This window comes from Malurus melanocephalus, unplaced genomic scaffold (assembly GCF_030028575.1).
Source record: "Malurus melanocephalus ecotype Western Australia unplaced genomic scaffold, MMel_1.1 scaffold_143, whole genome shotgun sequence".
NCBI classification, from domain to species: domain Eukaryota; kingdom Metazoa; phylum Chordata; class Aves; order Passeriformes; family Maluridae; genus Malurus; species Malurus melanocephalus.
The window spans coordinates 1,723,050-1,745,973 of NW_026623375.1; the positions used below are offsets into that span (position 1 = coordinate 1,723,050).

Below are 22,924 nucleotides of genomic sequence, written 5' to 3' on the forward strand. Positions count from 1 at the left end.
GGAGCACCTCAGGGAATGGCAAACCTGAAACCTGGCATTCTCCATGAGGATGCAGCTAAATGAGCCCATTTTAATTAAAAACCAACAGGATTTCACCCTGGCCACCACCCTTAACCAGCACTAAAAAATCCCAAATTGGGCGCAAAGGCGTGAATGAAGATTAGCAGCGAGAGATTCCACGGAGATGGAGGAATCCATGGAGCCTCTGGAGCGGGGCAGAGCTGCTCACAAGCCCTGAGGGCAGCAGTGACCCCCTGACCCCACTGCCCCCTCATCCAGCGGGACCCAGCATTCCCAAACCTCTGGAAACAACAGCCAGCAGCACCGGGGCCGGATCCCTGCACTCCCCGAGAGGGAATGGGAAGAATCCCACCCTTGGAAAACACAGAAAAGCCAATTTGTGGATGGGAGCAAGAGAAATGCCATTTTTAATACAGATATTTCCACGATCTTGGCAAGGGCAGCGAGTCACAATCCCGATTTTCTGTGTAAATTGGTCAAGAGGGAAAAGGCTGCGGAGAGCGCCTGGAGGAGTCAAAGCTCTTCCCCTGGAATGGGCAATGACAGCAGGGAAAAAGTTTTATTTCTTTGTCTTGAGCTGTTTGGAGACAGACTAGAGAATTTAGCTGCAAAATCCTGTAACTGGAAATCCCAGGAAGTGAAAGAAACAGGTCTGAAAATGGGAATGCTCCTAAAGCTGGGAAGAGAAACTAATGCCTCACATCTGACTCCATATGCAGGATGGAGAAACTAATGCCTCACATCTGACTCCATATGCAGGATTGAATTGGAATTCAGTTTCAAAACAATTAAAAATTAAAAAATTCAAATTACAAAAAAGCAGGAAAGGGTGTCCTGTTTTGAACTGATAGGAAAAGGCTCCCTGCTGCTTTTCTGTGAATTTTATCCCAAAWGCAGCCAGATTTTGTAGCAGCACAAATGACATCACACAGGAGCCAACTGGACGCATAAATTTAACAATCTGGGCAGTTTTTAGGGTTGAAAGAGCCGATCCATGCCGAGTTCCCCTCCGAGTATTCCCAGGGAATGCATACCAAAAACGATAAGCAAATTATCTCCTGTTACAGCTAATTACAGAAGCTCCTAATTGCACATCCCTGCTCCGAGGCAGCGGRGCCGATGCCGCGCTTTCCCAGAACRGCGATTCCTGCAGCGGGYGGTAAATCGGCTCCCGCTTGCCACTGATCTGAAACTTTAACCTATAAATTAAATTAATAAGAGACAAAGGCTTCTTTTGTGCATTTGCAAGCCTGTAGGATTTTAGAAATAATAGGACTGGAAAGTGATTTATATTCCCAGATTAAAGGTCAGTTTGGCGCACACGACTTTGGAGCAAAACACCGCGGCAGAGACTTCAAATTAACTCGTTCCTGCTCCCCCAGAAGCCTGGATTCTGCTTTTTCCAGAGCTGAGAGGGCTTGCTGTGAGCACTGGAAGACTGAGAAGGCAGAAAAAGAACCTGGAGAAATACGTGGAATTCTTCCCAATCTGTGGGAAAGAGGGAAATGTATCTGGGAATTGGCTCAGCCCACCAGTCCCTGATCACTGAAGGGACACAAGCCATGAGCTGCACTTCAAACCGATGCATGTCCAACATGGAGARCTAAAAACCACAGGGAATTCTCTGGAAATGGCATAAACTAACTGGAAATTGGAGCTGTGCAAATAAMGTGAAGGGCTCTGCTATTCCTGTGAGGTTCTGCCTGTGGTGGGCTCTTCTCCTGGCCAGGCCCTGTTTGAGACTGTAGGAATAAAAAAATTGAGCTGAGCTTAAAACCTTCGGTGCATGAAAAAAATATTATAATGGAATTGTGGAATGGTTTTGSTTGGAAAGGYCTTAMAGCTCATCMCAKCCCACCTCCTGCATTGGGCAAGGACATCTTCCACTRTCCCAGGYTGCTCCAAGCCCCATCCAACCTGGCCTTGGACCTTTAAGGTCCTCCCAGCCCAAACCATTCCATGCTTCTTCTAAGGACTGGAAAATGTTCTCCTGCCATTTCCCTCTCTCATTTCTGCCTTCTAGAAAGCATCACAATTTGTCACCTTCCTTCTCTTTGCGCATTCCTTAAAACACCCCATTAACCGGCTCATAAATATGTAATTTCAATAATTATCGGAGCCCTGCCTCCGTTATCTTCCCAGCTCCCAAACCCCCTGGGCCCTGCAGGTTTCAGGAGCAGCTCGTTATTCCCCACAGCCCTGGAAGGCAGAGGGATGTGATGGGATCCAACATTCCAGCCCCTGGAGAAGCCCAGGGAGGACGAGATCCATGGGCAGAGCACAGAGAGCCGATGGAGTGAGGATTAATCTGATTAGGATTGGAAAAACCCCAACGGGCAGGAAGGGGGAGGAAAAGGGAATATTGAAGGGAAGTGAGGAGGGTCCTGGGTGGTCTGCAAACGAGTCAGGAACAGTGGGAGAGCGTAACCAGGAGATGAAACCCAATAGGTGTGCAGGAAGCTTTCACCGGGCTTAAAACAAATCCTAAAGCAAAACAGCGGAGATGCGGGCGGAGGAATTGTGTTACGGCTGGGAACAGGATTGGCACGATCCCAAAGGGTGACTGACAGCTCTGCCCCATCCCTCCCATGCCTCCAAACCCTCCCAGCACAACGCTCCCCACGCAGCCTCTGCTGGTTTATCCCGCTGCCGTTGGGATTGTTGGGAATGAYGGAAAGCTGAGGGACACACGGGGCAGGTGCCACCACCTGCAGGGCACAGGGGAATCCCAGGAGCTGCTCCCGGTGGTTTGGAGTAAATATGGATACTTTGGGTGAGGAATCATGGAGAGGAAAGTGGATCTGAACTGGGGCAGAGAGGAATCCTGCCCTGATCCTGGTGTTCCACCGCACACGGGAGCCACGTCTGGGAGGGATTGTTACTGGAACTTGGAGAGAATTTACATGGAATTCTGGAATGGGTTGGGTTGGAAGGGACCTTAAAACCCATCCAGTTCCAATCCCAACACCTTCCACTCTCCCATCGTGCTTCAAGCCCCATCCAGCCTGACCTAGGGCACTTCCAGGGATCCAGGGGCAGCCCCAGCTTCTCTGGGCACCCTGTGCCAGGGCCTCCCCACCCTCCCAGGGAGGAATTCCTTCCCAATATCCCATCTCACCCTCCTCTCCTTTGGTGTGAATCCATTCCCTCTTATCCTTGTAAAAACTCCAGACCCTTGTAAAAGTCCCTGCCCAATTTTCCTTTTGGCAGTTCCTCTCTGCCATCACCCCATTTCCTCCAGCAGGGTGTGGCTCCCCAATCCAAAGATGCCATCAGATGTGATGSTGATTTGCAGCTCCACCTTTTACTTTGATAATTCCCTGACCACACACTCCTCTCCCCTCTCCTGAATTCCCTGCCAGCATCTTGGTCCCCCTCATCACCAAACTGATGCTGATTTTGAGGTGCTGGGAAGCCGAGCCAGACCTCTGCTCCCACCTGACTGCTCCCAGCAGTGGCTGCCTCTGGAAAAGCTGCTTCCCTGCCTGCTCTGCTGGGAATAAACATTCCCCACCATGTCCCAGCATAAACCTGCTTTTGTTCTGCCTCAGGCCTGGTGTTATCCATCCCCCTCATTCTCCTGGTGTATCCTTGGAAGGCAGGAGCCTCGGAATTCCTTTTTCCTTTTTTAAACCCAGCCTAACCAGGCATCTCTGTCAATATCGAACACCGCGTCTTCTGGAAATGAAGCTCCACCAGGAGGGTCACACTGCTGGGAATTCACTGYCCCCAGAGCTCAGCCCTCCTGTTCCCCATCCCCCTGCCTCATGGAATTGTCAAACCTGGGAAAAAGTTGTGAAAGGCCTTTGAGGGCACCAAGTCCAACCATCAACCAGCACCACCRTGGTGGCCATCACAGCCCYRTGTCCCCAGGTGCCACCTCCACAGATTTTGGGACACTTCCAGGGATGAGAACTCCMYCACTGCCCTGGGCAGCWGTGCCAAYGCTCCAACACTCTTTCCMTGATGGAATTTTCCCAKCTCTGCAGYTCTTTTTTCCRAAGCGCCGCCCGCCTCCAGGACTCCCAAACCCTGGAACACCGGGATTCCTTCCCAGAAATGCTCAKCTGGAGTTGATATCCCTGAATCCCTGCCAGCAAACCTGACCTGTGCAAACCCAGCAAGGCAGACCCTCTGAGAAAAGCCCAAATTCCACCTTTGAAGCATTGGCTCCCTCTTTTTCGAAGCGATGGGCACCTGTCGGAGCCAGCCCAGACTCGGGAATAACAAACTTTTCCAGCCAATTGCATCCCGAGATCCCTTGAACCCATGAGCTGGGATTCATCTGGAAAGCTGTCTGAGATCAAGCCCTTCTTGCAGAGCCCCAGCCTAATCAGTTTTTGATGTCCTGCTGACATTTCTCTGCCAATCCAATTGCTCTGAGCACTTCCCCTAAGATGGATCTCATTACTGAATCTCAGCCCTTCCTCCAGCCTCATGGACCCTCCCAAAATCCAGCAGAGAGCCCCTGATCCTCRCTTCCAGTGCCCCTGAGCAGCCCTTCGAGGCATGGGAATGAACACAAGTGATTTTACCTTTGCAAAGGTCACCTCCAAAACTTGGGACCAAATTGGAATGAAAAAACCGCAGCAGCTGAGCCAAGTGTGGTCTCCTTTTGGTGCCAGCCACCGCAGCCCAAGAACAGCTTGATTTGCACCAGGAGATGGAAATAAACTGCATTTCCACCCCCTCACAGGCTCCCTCCCCACTCTCCTTGCACAAAACCCATCACCAGCAGCTTTGGTTCCTCCAGAATTCCCGTCCCAGGAGGGCACAGAGGGAGCACGGCTCATCCCAGCCCTGTATTCATGGGAACACAACTTCCAGAGGACAAATTTTCCTGTTTCACATCCCAAATCCACCTGTCCCTTACGGAAGTAGCCCTGAGCTCACAGCCACGGGTCCAGCTCACCCCCAGCCCTGCAGGCAGAGGCTGCTGGACTTCAACAGACTTTTCACGTGAATTTTGGGAAAATCTGGAAAATTTCTCTGTTGCAAGGCTGTGTCTTGTCCCCTCTTCGAGCTTCACGTGAGCCAGACTCAGACACGGCAAAATCCATCAGCAAAACCCTTCAAACTCCCACCCTGTACGAGGGAAGGAGCAGACACAAATTATTCTGCATTTCATTAAATTCAGGAGAGAATCCTTCCCTGGGAGGGTGGTGAGGCCCTGGCACAGGTCCAAGGGTTGTAAATTTAGGATGCTCCATAAATATTTTATAACATAATTATTAACGTTATTAACAAAAAGATCCCCAAAATTATTTTCACGGTTAGTCCTTTTAATAATTACTGTTTTCTGTTGAATTCAGCACCACCTCCCTCGCTTGAATTTGCAACTTTTAACATTTTCAGCACGAAATCTGAGCACCTGCTTCCCTGCTAGGAACATTTTCCCTTCCAGCCACGCAAACTGTTGGAACAAAGCCCAGCCCGAGCCATCCGGGCTCATGAAAAGCGGCTCATTTTCCGATTCATCCAAACAGATTGCTAAATATTATTTACTTTTTGTTCCATAATGGCTCGGAAAAAAGCTGGATGAAAAGCTTAACGAGGTCTAATCCGGGGGAGGGAAGGGAGAGAAGGAATGAAGAGGCGGTTAAGGAGCAGTTGGAGCTTCCTTATCGCCCTTATCAGCGGAGCTATCAGTCAGCGAGCCCTCATTAGGCACAAAAGCCATTGTGCCTCCTTCCAGAGGTTCTCCGGGAGCTGGGAGCTGCTGGGAGCAAGGCTGGAGCGCTGACTGACAGCCTCTGCTTGGGAAAAGCAGCTCCACGACAATCAGGGACAATTTGTCCCTGCCAGGAGTGGCCCCTGTGGCTGTGCAGGGGGACAGAGCAGAGCTGTTCTCAGCAGCAGCAGCAGCGATGGATTCAGGGTGAGAATGGGGATGAAGCCAAGGTTGGTTCAGAAAAACTCTCCCAATTTCCCTCACCAACCCATCCTGGGCTCCTCCAGAGATTCTGGAGCAGGGAAGCAAATCCTGGATCTCACTTCTGATGCTGACCAAAGTTTGCTGCTCCAGGAGTGGGGTTTTGGTTTGCTTTCCCTTTATCCCTTTTTCTTTTATCCCATTATCCCTGTATCCCTTTATCCCTTTGCGTCAYGGAATTGTCAAAGTTGGGAAAAACCTTTAATGGCCCCAAGTCCAACCATCAACCAACACCACCMCACGGTCACCACTGTCCCGTGTCCCAAATGCCACATCCACGGATTTTTTATCATTTCCACAGGTTTTTGATCACTTTCAGGTATGGAACTCCACCCCTGCCCTGGGAGCCTGTTCCAATTCTTGAACACCCTTTCCACGAAGGAATTTTCCCCAAAATCCAATMTAACCCTCCCCTGGCCCAGCCTGAGGCCGTTCCCTCTCCTCCTGTCCCTGTTCCCTGGAGCACAGCCCGACCCCCCTGGCTGTCCCCTCCTGTCAGGGAGTTGTGCAGAGCCACAAGGTCCCCCCTGGTCCCACTTTACTCCAGGCTGAGCCCCTTTCCCAGCTCCCTCAGCCCCTCCTGGGGCTCCATTCCCTTCCCTGGCCATGCTCCGGCCCCTCCATGTGCCCCCTTCCCTCGGGAGGTGCCCATGGCTGTGTCCAGCAGCTCCGGCGTGGATGCAGAGCCGGTGCCCAGCAGAGCTCCTGCCCCAGCAGCTGCTCCCACAGCTGTTCCCTCCAGTTGGTGGCTGAATTTTCCAAAGTATCTGTCTGGAATTAAACAGCGACAGCGCTTTGGCAGCCATCGGGAAAAACCCATCTCTGGATTGGATTGGATCCCACTGGAGCACTTCCCTGGTGGAACTCACTGGGATGGGAGGGATGTGGCCATGAAGGAGATTCCCGTTCCCAAACCCCTGGGTGGGATGAGCCCATGAAGGACATCCCCATTTGCAACCCCTGGGGAGGATGTGGCGATGGAGGATATTCCCATTCCCTTTCCTTTTCCCTTTCCCTTTCCTTTTCCCTTTTCCTTTCCCATTCCCATTCCCTTTCCCATTCCCAAGCCCCTCTTCTCCTCAGGGATCCAGAAGGGTCAGGCTGCTGGGACAATCCCTCTCCTGTGCCAAGCCTGCTCCATGCCATTCCCTGCTCCAGATCCCATGGAATGGGGCACAGGGAGCACCCAGGGARGGGCAGAGCTCCAGGAGGCTGGGAYRGAGGCCTTGCCCACCAGCAAGGAAAAAGGGAGGAAAAACCAGCCCTTGAACCACCTGACCACAGCCCCATTGCGCTGCTCCAATCCCACTGCAGTGCTCCGGTCCCACTGCAAACAAACAGCGCAGGCAGGGATGGAGGCCACGTGTTTCCATGAATTCTCTTGGCACRGGAGCCCGTGTGGATCTTGGATGGGGCTGGTGCTGGGGCAGGAGAGCYGGGGTGGCCAGCACACATCCCAGCACTCTGCACCTGGCCCAAATCCATCCCAACCCGCTCCAATCCCTGCTTTCATCATCCTAATCACGAGCAGATTCCCCACTCCATCCCTCCCTCACAGAGSTACCTCCAGCTTCCCCCTTTTCTCCCTCCCTCTGGCTGGAATCAGCAGGTRAATCCCAGCCCTTAGGAATTTTTGTTTTGTTATTCCTGCTGGACAAAGCCTCTTTAATTTCCCTTTCCCTGCGTGGATTACAATCGATATCAATAACGAGATGTTCCCCCCGCCCCTGGCCCCAATTACCCGCCCAGCCTGGGGATCCTGCCTCGTGGATGGGACAGGAATGGTCCCCATTAGGCTCCAGAGCTGTTGCTGGGATTGATTTGGGAGAGCTGGGATTATCCAGGCTGATTGCTGTGGGCCGGGGTCAGCAGTGGGGCTGCCTCAGGGCTGGATTTTCCCCGAGAGCTGCCAGGTGCCCGGCAAAACAGGATCATTTCCTGCAGCCACCTCCATGGCCGGGATTAGGAAGAACAGCACTGSARGGTCTTTGCTTCCCAAGTTTTCCTMRGGATGAAGTTGGATCCTYGGTGCTGTGCCAGAGCCCCACACTGGGGAAAAACCCAGTGAAAGTAAATTACAGGGACACAGGAAAGGAGGTTTAAAGCTGAAAAGGCAAACAGAGCTTGTTGGACCTGCAAAATCCTATTTCGTAAAGCCATGGAATTGTAAATGTTGGGAAAGCCCTTTGAGATCGTCAAACCCAACCAACAACCTATGACACCACAATGGTCACCATCAAGCACGTCCAAAAGTGCCACATCCATAGGGATTTTGAGTATCTTTAGGGATGGGGACTCCAGCAGTGCCCTGGGCAGCTGGACAGCCCTTTCCAGGAGAAAATGTTTCCAATATCCACCCTGCCTCTCCCCTGGCCCAGCCTGAGGCTGTTCCCTCTCCTCCTGTCCCTGTTCCCTGGAGCACAGCCCGACCCCCCCGGCTGCCCCCTCCTGTCAGGGAGTTGTGCAGAGCCACAAGGATCTCATCCTTTGCCCCAGGATGAGCCCCTTTCCCAAATTGTATTCCCAAATATTTGACAGGCACCGATTCCAGAGGAGGATCATTCCAACCCTTGCAGTGGCTGTGATGTCAATCCAGGGAAGGGAATATTCCTCCCTCCACCAACCCACCCCAGGACGCAGCATTTTCCTTTTTGCCACCATTTCTACAAAATTCAGACACCAAAAGAGAAGGGAAAGGAGAGGGGAGCCGAGTTTGCCTCTGTGAGCAGAGAGGGGCTGACCACAGAGCAGCCAAGAGCCCCAGTTTGTAACCAGAACACACCGGAATCACCGCAACCTTCACAGAAATAAAACCACGGAGTTGGGAATTGCCAGCGCCCTGCTCTGCATGTTGGAGAGCACAGGGATGCTCTGTTCCTGGCACATGGCCATGTTTTGGCAGTGTAGGCAGGAACAACACCACAAAAAAATCCTTTCTGTCCCTGCCCTGCAGCACTTTCCCAGTGGAAGTTCCCAGTGAGGCTCAGGTTTGCTCCTGGATCCACGGTGGGGAGGGGAGAGAAGGAGAGAAATTGAATTTTAGGGCCGTGGTTGGGAAAAGCAGCATCACCCAGCTGGCACATGGACAGGGCMTGGCTGCCAGAGGCTGGGATAAAGAGGGAAAACATGGAGCTGCTTGCCAGGGGAGGAAAGATTTGGGAAAATTATTCCACCAAAGCAAAGCAGACAAGAGAAATGAGGTTTTGTGTGCACAGCGCTCACCTCGTAGTGATAATCCATGCAGGTTAACTCCCTCCAGCAGCGATCTCCTCGGATTTTAATCAGCCCCTGGGGGAAAAAAAGGGCAAATATACGGTTACAAATATTTTAACTGACTTTATTTTGTGTCTCAAGGCACCAGATTCTGTGGTGGAGCTGTAGAAGCTGAACGAGACCCAGGGTGCATCCACAGCCCGGGTGCAGGCGTTGTTCCCAAGGGAACACAATGGATGTGACTCATTCCATTGCCTGGTTACCAGGAATCTGACTGGGAATCCTTCTAGAATATTCCACAATCCCCTTCAAGGATGGCAGCCTTCCCCACACCTGAGCCCAGGGCTCCTGACAGCGATTTCAGCATTCCTGGGAAGCAGTGATGGGAAAAACCAGGATCTGCCCCTGGGATAATGGATAAAATCCAGCAGGATTCATGATCTGAACATCCAAAYCCCACTGTTCGGGGCAAAGCCACCTCTGCTGCTTGGGGACAGGGAAAGAGTGCCACGGAGCGGGAATGGGGACAGGGAGTGGGGATGGGGACATGGAGCAGGGATGGGGACACAGAGCTGGATACAGAGTGGGGATGGGACAGGGAGTGGGGATGGGGACACGAAGCAGGTATGGGGATACGGAGCAGGGACAGGGACATGGAGAGGGGATGGGGTCAAGGAGCAAGAATGGGGTCAAGGAGTGGGGATGGGGACACAGAGCTGGATACAGAATGGGGATGGGGACACGGAGCGGGAATGGGGACACGGAGTGGGAATGGGGACATGGAGTGGGAATGGGGACAGAGAGTGGGAATGGGGACACAGAGCTGGGATGGGGACACGGATCTGGACACAAAGCTGCAATCAAAGCAATCAGAGAAATCCCAGAGGAGCAGGGGCAGTTCCCAGCTCCGAGCACAGGCTCTGCACCCCCATTTCTGCCTCACTCTGCTCAGGGGCTGACAGGGACACGAGCAGGGATCCCAGCCTGTCCCACCCCAGGACCCCAGGGCGACAGGAGGGGGACATTTCCAAACCACCGGCTCTGCTCCGGGGCTGGCAGCAATACCGGGATTGAATTTCTTTGCCTCGGTGATGAGGAGCAGAAAGGAATCACTCGGCCAGAGCGGGAAGCACACCTGGGCAGGGATGGGCTGGGCAGGAAGCCGTGCAATCAGGGCGGCTTTGATGTCCCGGAGAGCGCCCTGATTAGGATCACAATATCCCAAATTGAGGAAAGCTCCACTGGTCAAAAGGCTGAGGCAGCTCTGTCATCTGCACACAATTAGGGGGGTTTGGCCCCCTCTGCCACCGCCCTGATGGTGGCGGCTCTGCCTTCCCAGGGGACAAACACCGCCGGTTTCGGGAAGGTCCCGGGAGTTTCGGGAGGGACCCACATCTGCTCCGCCGGGAGCATCCTGAGGCTTCCTTCCATCTGCAGCAGGGAAGGGATCAGGCACCTTCCAGGGTTAAAACTGAGCTCAGAGGAGGAGATTYCAGCATTGTGGCATTGTGAATTCTATCTAGATTCCAACAGGTTGGAAGTGACCACGCTGGCTCCTCTGCCCCAACCTCCCTGCTTGTCCTAAAACAAATCTTCACTCGCAGCATTAAACAAAGTTTAATGCAATCGGGGCTTGAGAAAAATTCCAAATTCCAATTAAAGCCCATCCAAAACTGCCCAGACCCCAGGAATATGCAGGAATATCCAGGTCCCGAGGCTGTGTGTGTGTCTGACTGACACCTGAGAGCACAGGGCAGAGTTTATGAGCTCCAGGCTGGTAGGAAAGGGATGAAAAGCAATATCACCCAGGATCTGTGCGATGGCAAAGCAGTTTTATCTGCAAGGATTCACTCAGCAGCCTTGCCGGCTCAGGGAACTCTCTGGAAATGCTGGAATATTCCACCAGCACAGTTATCTTGATGACCTTCCCTCCTCCCYGCCCAGGCCGCTCTCGAGCTCTGTTATCCAGCAGGGATAATTAAAACTCCAATTAAAACAAGGATCAGGGAGAAGCAGCCCCCTCTGAAAATCCCAATTTTCCCTGCAATGACTCACTCAGGCAGCTCATCCCTTTTTGTTTACTAGAAAGGAGGAAAGTCACAGAAAACTCTTCAAACCAGAGGTTCTGCAGCACCAAAACCTCCCACTGCCGTCATTAAAGAGCTTTTCCAGACAGTTTTAAATTCAGACCCTGAGCTGCTTCCGAGGCCACTCCACTCCCACACCAGCACCTGAATTTCCCAATTTTCCCAAGGATTTGCACCAAGGAACGAGAGCAAAATGAGCACAGAAAATCCCTGTGTCCCAAGCTTCAGCTCTGCTGAGGAGGGGCAGGGAAGGAAAGCGAGGAATCTCTGAATCCTGGGACTGCTGAGACTGGAAAAAACCCCACAGATCCCCAAATCCAACCATCAACCTGCAGCACCACCACAGCCACCCCCACACTGTGTCCCTGAGTGCCACCCCCACACCGTGTCCCCAAGGGCCACATCCACAAGTTTTTAACTCTTCCAGGCAACCCTTTCCATGAAAATATTTTCCCAAATTCCCATTCCCTGCTCAGCACGGTGCATCTGCCGTGCATCCCAAACCTCCTTTCCCTGGATGAGGAGAGGACAAGCAGGAAAAGGAGCCAGAGGGGAGGAGAAGGGGACAATCCCGTGTAACCTCAGCAGAGCTGGAATTTTGGACATCAGCCACCGACATCTCACAAAGAATATTTGCTGGAAATAGATCAGAGTTCCAGAAACCAATGGCAAGGACAAATTAAATGGAAAACAAAGGAAGGAAAGGAAAGATTGAATGTAAATCCAGCTCAGCACCACATTCCTGACACTGTCCCCTGTCACTGCCATCATGGAAAAGATGTGATACATCAAACTCTGCAAACAAAGTATTTTCTCCTTTTCTAAATACTAATATCACTTTAAAAGTTGCTTTTTCCCCTTCTATTTAAGTTTATATTTAAGNCACTGTCCCCTGTCAATGCCATCATGGAAAAGATGTGATGCAGCAAACTCTGCGAACAAAGTTGTTTCTCCTTTTCTAAATACTAAAATCACCTTAAAAGTTGTTTTTTTCCCTTCTATTTAAGTTTATATTTAAGTTCAAAAAATTTGGGAAGTTTCTTCCTGGTCCTGAGTTAGCAGTAGCTAAAAAACGTAATTCTGCCTTTATTTTGGCATAAGGATTGGAGACGAATGGGCAGGAGATKGGGATTTTTGAAAACATTTTTGCATTTTCCCTTTTTATGGATCAGCTCTAAGAGACAAAACTAAGAAGTGTGTTTTGGGGGAGGCAGGAAAACGGTTTTTAAATTCATTTTCCCTTCCCAACGAGGAAAACCAGGCAACACCACCACCGGCTCTGGGGCGGGCGAGGAGATTCTCTGATTTTGGGAAAATTTTCAGGAGCACAAATTAAACCAGAGCCCAAGGCGAGGAAACAGGTGGCCAAGTGAACCAGCAGAGGCCCTTTCACCCCCGTGGCCTTGCCCTGAATCTGGCCAGCATTATTAAATTCCCATGGCTGGAACGGTGGCCATGGAGCCACCAGGGTCAGGAACTCGTGGTGCTCTGGTTCCTCGGGATAATGAGCACGGAGAAGGGGGAACGGGAGGTCTCTGTCACAGGGATTTACAGCAGCACGAGCAGGGGGTGCTGCCCTTGGGGWGAATTAAGTTCAGGAATGAAATGGGGGCTCTGTTCCCTGTCCCCTGCCGGGTTTGCTCCCCGCAGGAGCTCGGGGTGGGATGGGGACGCAGCACTCGGAGAGCTCTGATCTCCCAACTCCCGGAATTCAGGGGCATTAAATCCACTRGGATTTCTCCCAGAGCAAGGAAAAWTCCCTTTAGGATTGGGTTTTTAATGGTGGGTAATATATCAAAAAAATCCCGCAGCACCAGCCTTGCTCCATCACTTCCCTCATCTCCATTCCTGACCCTCCTTCCCAAAAAATCACACCCAGGGCACAAGCCCTGGCTCATCAGACAATTCCACAAGGATTCAGCACTTGGAACGTGGAATAAAACATTCCCAAAGCGCTTGGAACATGGAATAAAACATTCCCAAAGCAGGTGAAGCGCTCCCTGATCGACGGGATGCCAGCAAAGGGGATTGAGGGATCCAGGGGGGATCCAGCCCCCAGCCCAAGGCAGGGAAGCGCTCGGCTCYGGCCCCAAATCCTGCCCTTTCATCTTCCCAGGATGGCTGTGCCCAGCCGTGCCCCTTCCAGGCTGCTGTACTTGGGAGAATCAAACAGAAAAAAAGCCGGAATAATTAAAATGTCATTCAAGCCCTAAGCCCAGATGAGTCACTGTTCCAAAAAATATCTGAAAAATTCCTTCAGGAGTGGGGGATAATTATATTCCTCCCTATCTATTGATTTTTCTCTACAATGCAGATGTCAGATTTTCCACGGGTTTTTTTTCCCCTTTTTCTCCTTTTTTATTTTTTTCTTTTTTCCCTGGAGTGAGTGTCAAGGAGGAACAAAGCACTTCTTTGAGACTTTTTCAGCCCAAAATTAATTCTGAAAAAAAAAAAAAAAATGGCACAGACAGGCCAACAGCACGGGAAGCTGAGCAAAAGGCTGGTGACTCAAGCTATGTCTGCAAAATTCCCTATTGATCCCAGCTCCGGAGGGAAGGGTGGGGAATGGGGCACCCACGTTATAAATTTAGAGTCAATTTAAAGACCTTTCTGTGTCTCTGCTGTACAAAAGATTGGCAAAAACCCACCCAAAATTCCCAATCTGAATTCTACATTTTAATTTTGTTCCTGCTATAAATAAGAGACGTTTCCAGAGAAAATCCCAAATCCGTGCGCTTCCCAGCTCTGCTGCCCGCAGAGAAAGCGACGCCGTCATCTCTATGAAAGCCAACCTTTGCCAGAATATTCAGAAACAAATTTAGACCCCAAATCATGGGAGGGGAAGGAGTTTCTGAAGGTAAAATTTAAAAATAAAATCAAAAAAATAAAATTTTAAAACAAAATCATTTAAGGATAATAGGACAGGGATGGAAGAAGCTCATGGAGAATCTAAATCTGAGGAACCCAACATGATCAACTTCTTCTGGGGGTCTGAAATTCCCTCGGAGCTCCAGGACTCCAGACCTTCCACATCTCCCTCCCCACTGATGGATCAAGGTCTGGGCTGCAGGAAGGATGAGCTGGATCCCGGGTTGTCCTTTCTGTAGGGAATGTCACACAGTAGCAGGTGACACAGGAACAGGTGACACAGGAGCAGCTTCCAGGCTTCCTGCTGCAGCTGGGCCAGCAATGAWCCAAAGGCTCAAGCCCCTGATGCTCAAACCAACCTTGCTGAACTCAGATTCCTGCCGCTGCTTCCATGGAAAGGAAGGGATAACGGGATGCTCTGTTCCTGGAAGGGTCCAAGGCCAGGCTGGATGGGACTTGGAGCACCCTGGGAGAGTGGAACATGTCCATGCTCAGGAAGGTCCTTCCAGCCCCAACCATTYCAGGATTCTGGATGATCCAGGGGAACAACTCCATCCTGCACAGGGGGCTCTGAACTGACCCCAGGCCCAGATCCCACCCCAAACACGCAAATCCTGCTGGAACAGACCCAGGTTTGAAGCCTCACCAGAGCCACCAGAACCACAAAGCCCCACACGGACAGACACCACAATCCCGGAGGAGAATTCCCCACCAGCAACTTTTTCCTTTTCTTTGCCACGACCCCCCTCAGCTGCCCCAAAAAGCCCCTTTGAGACGCCCCCAGGAGCRCAGCAGCATCTGGGCGGCTTTGAAGGCAGCAGTGGGTGAAAGGATTGTGCCAAACCCTTGGCACCGGCGGCCCCTGCCTTTTGCAGCCCCCACGGAACGGCGAGCGCCGCTGCCAAGGGCCATTCCCCGGCGAGCGCAGCGGCACCGCGGCCACAAAGGAGGTTGCCAAGGAGTCAAGTGTGGGATCCCTGCAGAGAGGAGGAGGCTGCAGCTGGGACGGCAAAGGTCAGAACATTGCAGACATCATTTTCCAAAAATTCCCATGAAGCCCCGGCGCGGGAGCCGGCCCCGCCGAGCTCGCCCAGGAATAATGAGCGAGGCAGGGAAGAAAGGGAGCTTTCTTCCCTCCKACCCACGCTAATGTAATCAAACAAATTAGAATAATTATCCCCCATCTCGGAGCCATCGTGCCCAGGATCGGGGTGCGCCTGTCACCGAGCTGACATCTACATCCGCTGGATCCTGCCACTTTCCCCCGCTGCCGCCTTTCGGGATCGCCCCAATTCTGGATTTTATTCGATTCCACCTCGTGAGGTTTTTACTGCAGGCATCCAGATTTTCTGTTTGCTTCAAAGCCTTCCTTATTTTTGCCAGAAAGTTCATCTCCCTTCTTAGCTAATCACAGCCCCACCCTTTCCAGTAACCTTTCGAATGCCACCCACGTCCTGACACTTCCAACGGGATCCGAGCGAAAACAAAACAGGGAACACCAGGAGTTTCACAKGAACCGCGAGGTTTTAGAAGGATTTGCTGCAGCGGGTTAAAAGAAATGTTTTCTAACAGCAGAGAAAATTCAAAACAGTTTCTAAACATATTAAATATCAAGAGATGGATAAATAACCTGGAATCGATCCTTTTTCTGTGAAAACACAGAAAGCTCTGAGAAAGATGGACAAATCCACAGGAAAAAAAAAGTGACAATTTAAAGGGGAAAAAAAAATCAGTTATTATAAATATTTTTATTTTTTTCCCCCAAGACTGTCACTGTAAATGATATTTTATCCTCCTGTAAAAAGGGGAAAACATCTCTTGTGTAGGTTTGAAACAGCAAAGGAYTGGAATTATTTTCTGAGTCTCCCTGCCAAAAAATGGTCCCAACTCCTCTGCGCTGCAGCAGCTTCCGAGGATGTACTCGAACAGCTCAAGGAGGCTGAACTTGGATTTGGAACAGAGGGGTCAGCTGGACACTCAGTAAGGGAAATCTGGGAAGTGGGAAAAAAAAAATGAAGAGAAATTTTGTTTACAGGAAGCAAAGCAAGGGGAGGGACGGCCAAGCCACAAATCCCAAGTGGGAAAGATGCTCTTGGGTTTCCCTAAATCACCCCTGAGCTCCTCAGAACCTTGTGCAGGGCATGGGGAGGAGCAAAGGGAGCAGCTCCTGGGAAGGGCTCTCCAAAATGTGGGGATAAGAGGGGGAAAAAACCCCCATCCTGAGCTCCTGTGACAGTTTGAGGGRCATCACATGGGGAAGATGTCAAGGGCACGGCACACGGAGCAGATGATTAAATAAAAATACACTTCTGCTCTAAACAATAGAATTATTACAGAACACACCTATTAAAGGATCTCATTCCAAGGTTTGGGATTGGGCTCGTGGCCCCAGGACCCATCTGGACACAGACCCCGGAGTCCTCCCAGCCCCAACACCTGCAGCAGCCAGCGAGAGATTGGCAGCTTTAAATCTGAATTTCCTTGCTTTGGGCACTTTTCAATTAAAGCGGTAATGCACTTTAAATCCCCTTTCCCTGGTTTTTCACTCGGCTCTTCAATCCTTTCCTGCAGAAACCAATCAAGATGTCTCAGACTCACTCACACTCCCTGCTCCAGCCACTTTCCATGCTAACTTGTTCCATATGGTCGGGATCCTCMAGGCTCAGCTCCACCTTCACTCCCTGTTTGCTTCCCCCTTTCCAAGGTGCTGTTGCACCAAAATTACCAAACCCAACATTTTGCACCTTCCAAGCCCCAAGATATCCCAATGACAGAGTACCCCAAACAAAACCACGCAGCCATCAAAGCTCTGAGCTATCCTGAGGGGAACCAGCCCTGCAAAAATGTGTTTGCATCGCTTCCAGCCTTCCAGAGCCCCTGCTCTGCTGCCTCGGCCGTTCCTGGGAAGCATCCGTCCTACATCCTGCCCTAATGGATTATTAGGAACATCAAACATATAGATTGGATCACGTAATTACGCCTTTTAGGAAGGCAGCAATATTTGAGCTCAGCCCAGCGCTTGCTGCCAATCAAACCCTGGTGGAGGTACCTGAGCTCCTCAGCTCCACCCCAACAGGGTGATCCCATTTCTCTGTCACCCCAAAATGAGCCCAGCCAGCTCCAGGGGAAAGGTGCACAATAAAGCAGGGGCTGGACGTGATTTCTGGGGGGAGGTTTAGCAGGGAAACAGCAAAACTCCCAAATCATAGAACAGTTTGTGCTGGAAGGGACCTCAAAGATCATCCCAACCCTTCCTGCAACTGCCTCCACCAGACCCGGTTTGCTCAATGCAAAGTCTCAGGCTGTCAGAGCTCAAACACAGAAAACACCCGAAAAAGATCCCAAATCCAAGACACTGACTGGAGGAAAAAGGGGCTGACAAGTGAAATCAGCCCCATAGTTCAGGAACCGACCCTGGAAAGCAGGAGAGCGATGGGATGAGAGCCTGGAGCCGTCACCCTGCAGAGCAGAGACCCCCTAGGTCACCCGAGGGACATTTCCAAGGTGTTCCCCCAACCCCCAGCACGAGCTGAGGATGGCCCAGCTGCCCCAGGGAATGCTGCTCGCTCAGAGGATTTCCCAAGAAAAGCCTCACCCCAGCCAGCTCCAAGAATCCCGGGAGAACCGTGCAGGGAAGCTGAAATTCCTGCGTCAAACAGAACCACCACCAATCCCACCCGGGGAAAACCCTTCAGCACATGCTCAGCTCTTGGCTGGAGCATCAGCAAACCCTGGGAGCACCGGGATTCCAGCAGGAAACCCTGGGAGCACCGGGATTCCAGCAGGAAACCCTGGGAGCACCGGGATTCCAGCAGGAAACCCTGGGAGCACCGGGATTCCAGCAGGATGCTTCTCATTCCCACACGACTGCACCTCCCGCTGCCAGCCAGTGCTGTATCCTGGGCCCAGGAGAAATCCTACACAAGTTTGTGCCCCAAAACATCAAAGATCCCATCAATCAATGCCTGTGGGGATCCCCATGGAATGGCCTCTCCATGTTCTCACCTCCCATGCCCATTAGGGATATTCAGTGTCCCAGCTGTGCAGGGACATGGCTATTCCTGAAAATATTTGGAATGTTATTGCTCTCCTGATGGAGCAGAGATAACAGCAACAGAGGTGTTTAGGAAGCACAGTTTTCCTCTATATCCAGCCTGTCCCATAATTCAGAATATCTGGGACACATCAGCAGGACCGAAGCTCAGTCAGATCCCAATTTCCACGGAAAGGATGCAAATTGGTGATCCTATCAAATTTTTAAGGAAATTTGGGGTGTTTCGCTACACTTGGTGCCATCAGCTGTCAATTCACTCAGTGAGCAGCATCATGAGAACCACAGAATCCCAGAGTCCCAGAATCCCAGAATGAGGATGGAAAACACTTCCAAGGTCATCAAGCCCCATCTGTGACCGACCCCTAACTTGTTCCCAGCCACCTTATGCCACATCCAGGCATTCCYTGAATCCAAGGAAGCATCAAGACCCCAGGATTCAYCTCCATCCCTCAGGGATGAAGGGTCTGTGCCAACATTCGGTCAAGACCCCTTTGGTGAAAAATGCCCCAAATGAAACCTGAAAGAAACCCCAAGCCAAAAAAAGCCACTCCAACAAAACCCAACCATTCCTGCGATGGCGATGATCCCGAGCTCCAAGTTTTGGGATGTTCTGAAACATCGGAGCAGACAGAGCTGACCAGAGAACGCCCCTGCCACACCTTTGTTTGAACGGGGATGTGCCAGTTCCTGACTGAGCTTGGGAATTCCCTCTGGCACTGGGACAGCTCTGCAGCAATTGTTCTGTCCAGAGCCACGGGGCAGAGAGTGACATCCCAAAAAACACTCCCAGAAAGGAAATCAGCTCTGGGGAAAGATGGGAATTACCCGCTGCATTCCAATGGTCTCACGGAAAAGCCACAACGCCCAACCTCCCTTTTCTTCCTTCACAAGAACCGCTCAAGGGCAGCACTGAACATCCCCAGGGAGAATTCCTGCTGCTTTTCCTCCTCCAAACACACACCTGGAGCCASCTGAAGGATCCTGCCAACCACAGGGAGGCTTTTCCTCGGAACTGGGAAAACTCCTCAACCAGTGGATTCTGAGGTGGTGGATTGGGGCAATTTCCAGCTGGGATGGGACATTCAGAACACAAATTCCCACTCACCGCTCCGAGCATGATCCTGAAAATCAGCCAGCGGAAAGCCCAGATGACAATTCTGGAAGGAGGAGAGCCCTGGGGAAGGCGGGACAGGCTCCAGAGTGGGCAGAGGAATATTCCCAGGAATCCTGTCTCCAGGAGCTGYGATTCCCAACCTGCAGTGCCAACAAGAAGGGGAAAAGGAAATCATTATTGTACAAGTGCTGGAAGTTATCCTGGAGTTAACTCAAGATGCTTAAGGATTAAAAAAAAAAAAAAACTTTTCATGCTTTTTAAGGTTGATTTGGGGGAAATGAGGCCTTGGGATCCCACCATGAACTGCTCCMTGGATGCTTTGGAGCAGCCAGGCTTCACCTGAGCCATCCAAATCTGTATTTTGCATTTTCTCCTCCAGCCCAGCCCAGCCTGTAAATATTGGAATGATTATCCCAGAAGAGGCAGAACACACGGCTCTGTTTGGACAAGAGAAAACCAACCCCCACCACTTTTGGAAGCACCAATTTATTTCTGCCAAAATGAAATTGCTCCAGCTTTTCCCGCCCCCAATCATGCTGATCCTCAAATATTTCTGTATGATACAATTGCACTCTGAAACCATTAAAAAAAAAAACAGATATTAAATTGGTGAGGAGAATTCCTAAAGATTCCTTCTTAGAGCCAATTAAGGCACTGATATTCCCAGCTACAGAAATTAAACTGGGCAGTGTCCACAGCTCCTATTCCTTCCCAAAGGTTCTCCAGGCACTTCACCAGTTTGATCCATAACAATTCCCTTTGCCCAGACACGCAGGGAAACACACTTCAAACCCATTCCAAATCCATTCCAACCCATTCCAACCCATTTCAACCTATTCCAACCCATTTCAACCCATTCCAACCCATTTCAAACACATTCCAATCCATTCCAATCCATTCCAACCCGCTCCAACCCCATTCCAACCCATTTCAAACACATTCCAACCCATTCCAATCCATTAAAACCCACTACAACCCCATTCCAACTCATTCCAAACCCATTCGAATCCCATTCCAACCCACTCCAACCCCATTCCAATCCATTCCAACCCATTCCAAACCCACCCATACCTTCCAGCTCCAGCCTGACCCCCTGATCCCCCACCCCAAGATTCTTCCAGCCCCTGATTTTGTGTTGTCACACAGGCAAAGCCATGTTGAATTTGCTTTAAATATTCTCAAAAACAAGCCACAAAACCTTAATATGCACAAAGCCCCTTAAATGAAAATGGAATTTTTAAAAACTCATATTATTATACATCAAACCATCAGAAACTTCCCCTTCTCCCTGCACACATCCCATGGTTTCCAGCACAGCCCCCCCAAATCGCCCAAATTAATGTTTCTGGGAGGAAAAGTGAGGAATATTGTCCCAAAAGCAGCTGCAGCGGGAAAGCACCGGCTCATCCCAAAAGTGAAAGGTTAATTGTGCCTGAACCCAGCTCTGGGGCTGGCTGGCACCAAAAGGGGTCGTAGATCTCCCTGCACAAGAATCCCACTGTTATCCCTGTTTTCATATGGAAATCACCAGCCCTGCGTGGGGATGGGCATCGGGGCAGGATCCAAACATCCCTGAGCATCCATTCCCCTTGAGAGCGGCACTGCCCTCACCCAGCAGGGCACACCAGGGGTTCATCCTGCTTTATTCTGAACCCCAAATCCTAGGAAGGCAGAGGGAAGGGGTGCAGGAGGACAGAGCGATCCCGCAGGACAATTCCTGCCCATCCYGGAGCTCCAGCAGGATGCTCCCAGCACCCATGGGGCCCGAGCCAAGCCGAAGCCTTCCCGGCACAGCCAGACCTGCCTGGGTCATGAGTTCAGCCTGGAACCTGTGCTTTTATCTCAAAGAAATGSGCTGGAATCCTGGCAGCACCYGGCAGCATCCGATGGGAGCCGTGCRGGGYWGGKCTGGGAGCRAAYAGTGCTGGGAGGGAGCTCCGGCATTCCTGGCTGCTCCGGCATTCCCGGCTGCTCCAGCAGGGCTGGACTGCCAGGGTAAGCAAGGACCAGCTCCAGACACAGCCCAGGGCATGAGCCTGGGCCCAACATTCCCCCAGCTCAGGGTTAAATCTGACCCAGCTCTGGCTGCTCCATGACTGGTGTGCGGAGCTGTGCTCTGACCCCAGGGACGGCACAAGGTCCTGCYAAACCCGGGTGTGTGGGAAGAAAAGCTTGGAGAGACTCTGGTTCATTCCACGCCCTCTTCCCAAGGGATGGAGCATTCCCAGCTGCCCATGTGGGATCAGTTTTGTGGGATACATCACCCACTGAGGTCACCAGCAGGAGCTCCTTCCCAGTCTCCATCCATCCGTCCATCCCTCCGTCCATCCCTCCGTCCATCCATCCATCCATCCATCCATCCGTCCATCCGTCCGTCCGTCCGTCCGTCCGTCCGTCCATCCATCCGTCCATCCGTCCGTCCGTCCGTCCATCCGTCCATCCGTCCGTCCATCCCTGTCCATCCCTCCATCCATCCGTCTGTCCATCCATCCCTCTACCCCAAGCAGCTCCTTGCCCTGGACCTTTCCTGGCTGCAGCGTTCCCTCTCCCCTTCTCCATCAGCACAGAATCATGGAGCAAAGATCTGCCGGCAGCGATGCCGGTTGTCACCTCCAACAACATTCCCCAATCCTGGCGTTTCGGGGGTGAAACCTATTCCATGGAATTCCAATTCCAGCCCATTAGGGCTCTCTCCAAGAGCCAATTCCATCCTCCAAGCCCCAACCAACCCATCCTCAGTGCCGAGCTCCATCCTGGGGCTCGCTGATCCTGCTGGGAACGAAAGGGTCACGTTGTTGACCCACCTGCTCCTGTTTTCCTCACTTGGATCTCGTCAAATTTCAGCAGCTGCAGGGCAGCACAAAGCCCCCCATTGTTATCTCTGGCACAGCCGGAGAGGGAGCCACGGGCTGGGTTTTTTTGGGCAGAAAAAAAAGAGGGAATAAAATCGACTGCCAATGGTGGCTGCGCTCGCCCCACACGCGCTCCGAGGGTTTGGGGCGCGCTCAGAACCTGATGTGGCAAAATTCAGGGTTTGGCATTTTCCAGAGCTCTCTGCTGGGGTAAGGGAGGAGGAGGAGCGGGAGGATGTGCCGGAGGGAGCAAACCCAAAACCTAAACACACTTTCCCATTTTCCTTTTAGGGTTTTCAAGCGTTACTCCTCTTTAAAACACTCCAACCCCTCACACAGTGTAGGGTTTGGGTTCATGCAAGGGACCTCCAATTTTCCTCTTCATTATTTATCATCAGATTTATCACCCCAAGATGATAAGTTTTTATCCCAGATTTTTATCCCAGCCTGGCCATGGCTATAGAGGAGTCAGCACAGYCCCTTTCCCCAGTCTCCACATCCCAAACCAGTCTGTTGTTCCCATGGACAACCAGGGAGAAAGCAGCAAAGAAAAGAACGGCTGAAAGCCTTCAGGAAAAGATAAAAATTAGGTGCAGAGRTAATAAAGTTTCTTATTTTCTGGTTTTCTGATTTTAAAAAAAAATCACCTGGCTAGAATCATCCCCAGTCCCTGTCTATGCTGGAAACAGCCCATGGGATTAATTTGCATTAATTCCCTTTCCTAAAATACAGAATGAGGTGAGAACAGCCAATTGTCTCTGTTTGCACAAAAATATCAGAAAT

General features: G+C 51.4%; 1 protein-coding gene across 1 annotated transcript in view; it reads right to left on the minus strand.

Annotated features, from left to right (window-relative positions):
- The window catches only part of LOC130576531 (lipase maturation factor 1-like), an 80,901-nt gene extending 60,543 nt beyond the window's left edge, over window positions 1–20,358 (minus strand). Inside the window, exons 1-3 of the mRNA XM_057371275.1 lie at window positions 20,355–20,358; window positions 19,281–19,429; window positions 9,176–9,241 (exon numbers count right to left, since the gene is read on the minus strand). Of these exons, the coding sequence (XP_057227258.1) occupies window positions 9,176–9,241; window positions 19,281–19,429; window positions 20,355–20,358 (219 nt within the window). The remainder of the gene's footprint in view (window positions 1–9,175; window positions 9,242–19,280; window positions 19,430–20,354) is intronic.
- Between the last annotated feature and the right edge of the window lie 2,566 nt (window positions 20,359–22,924).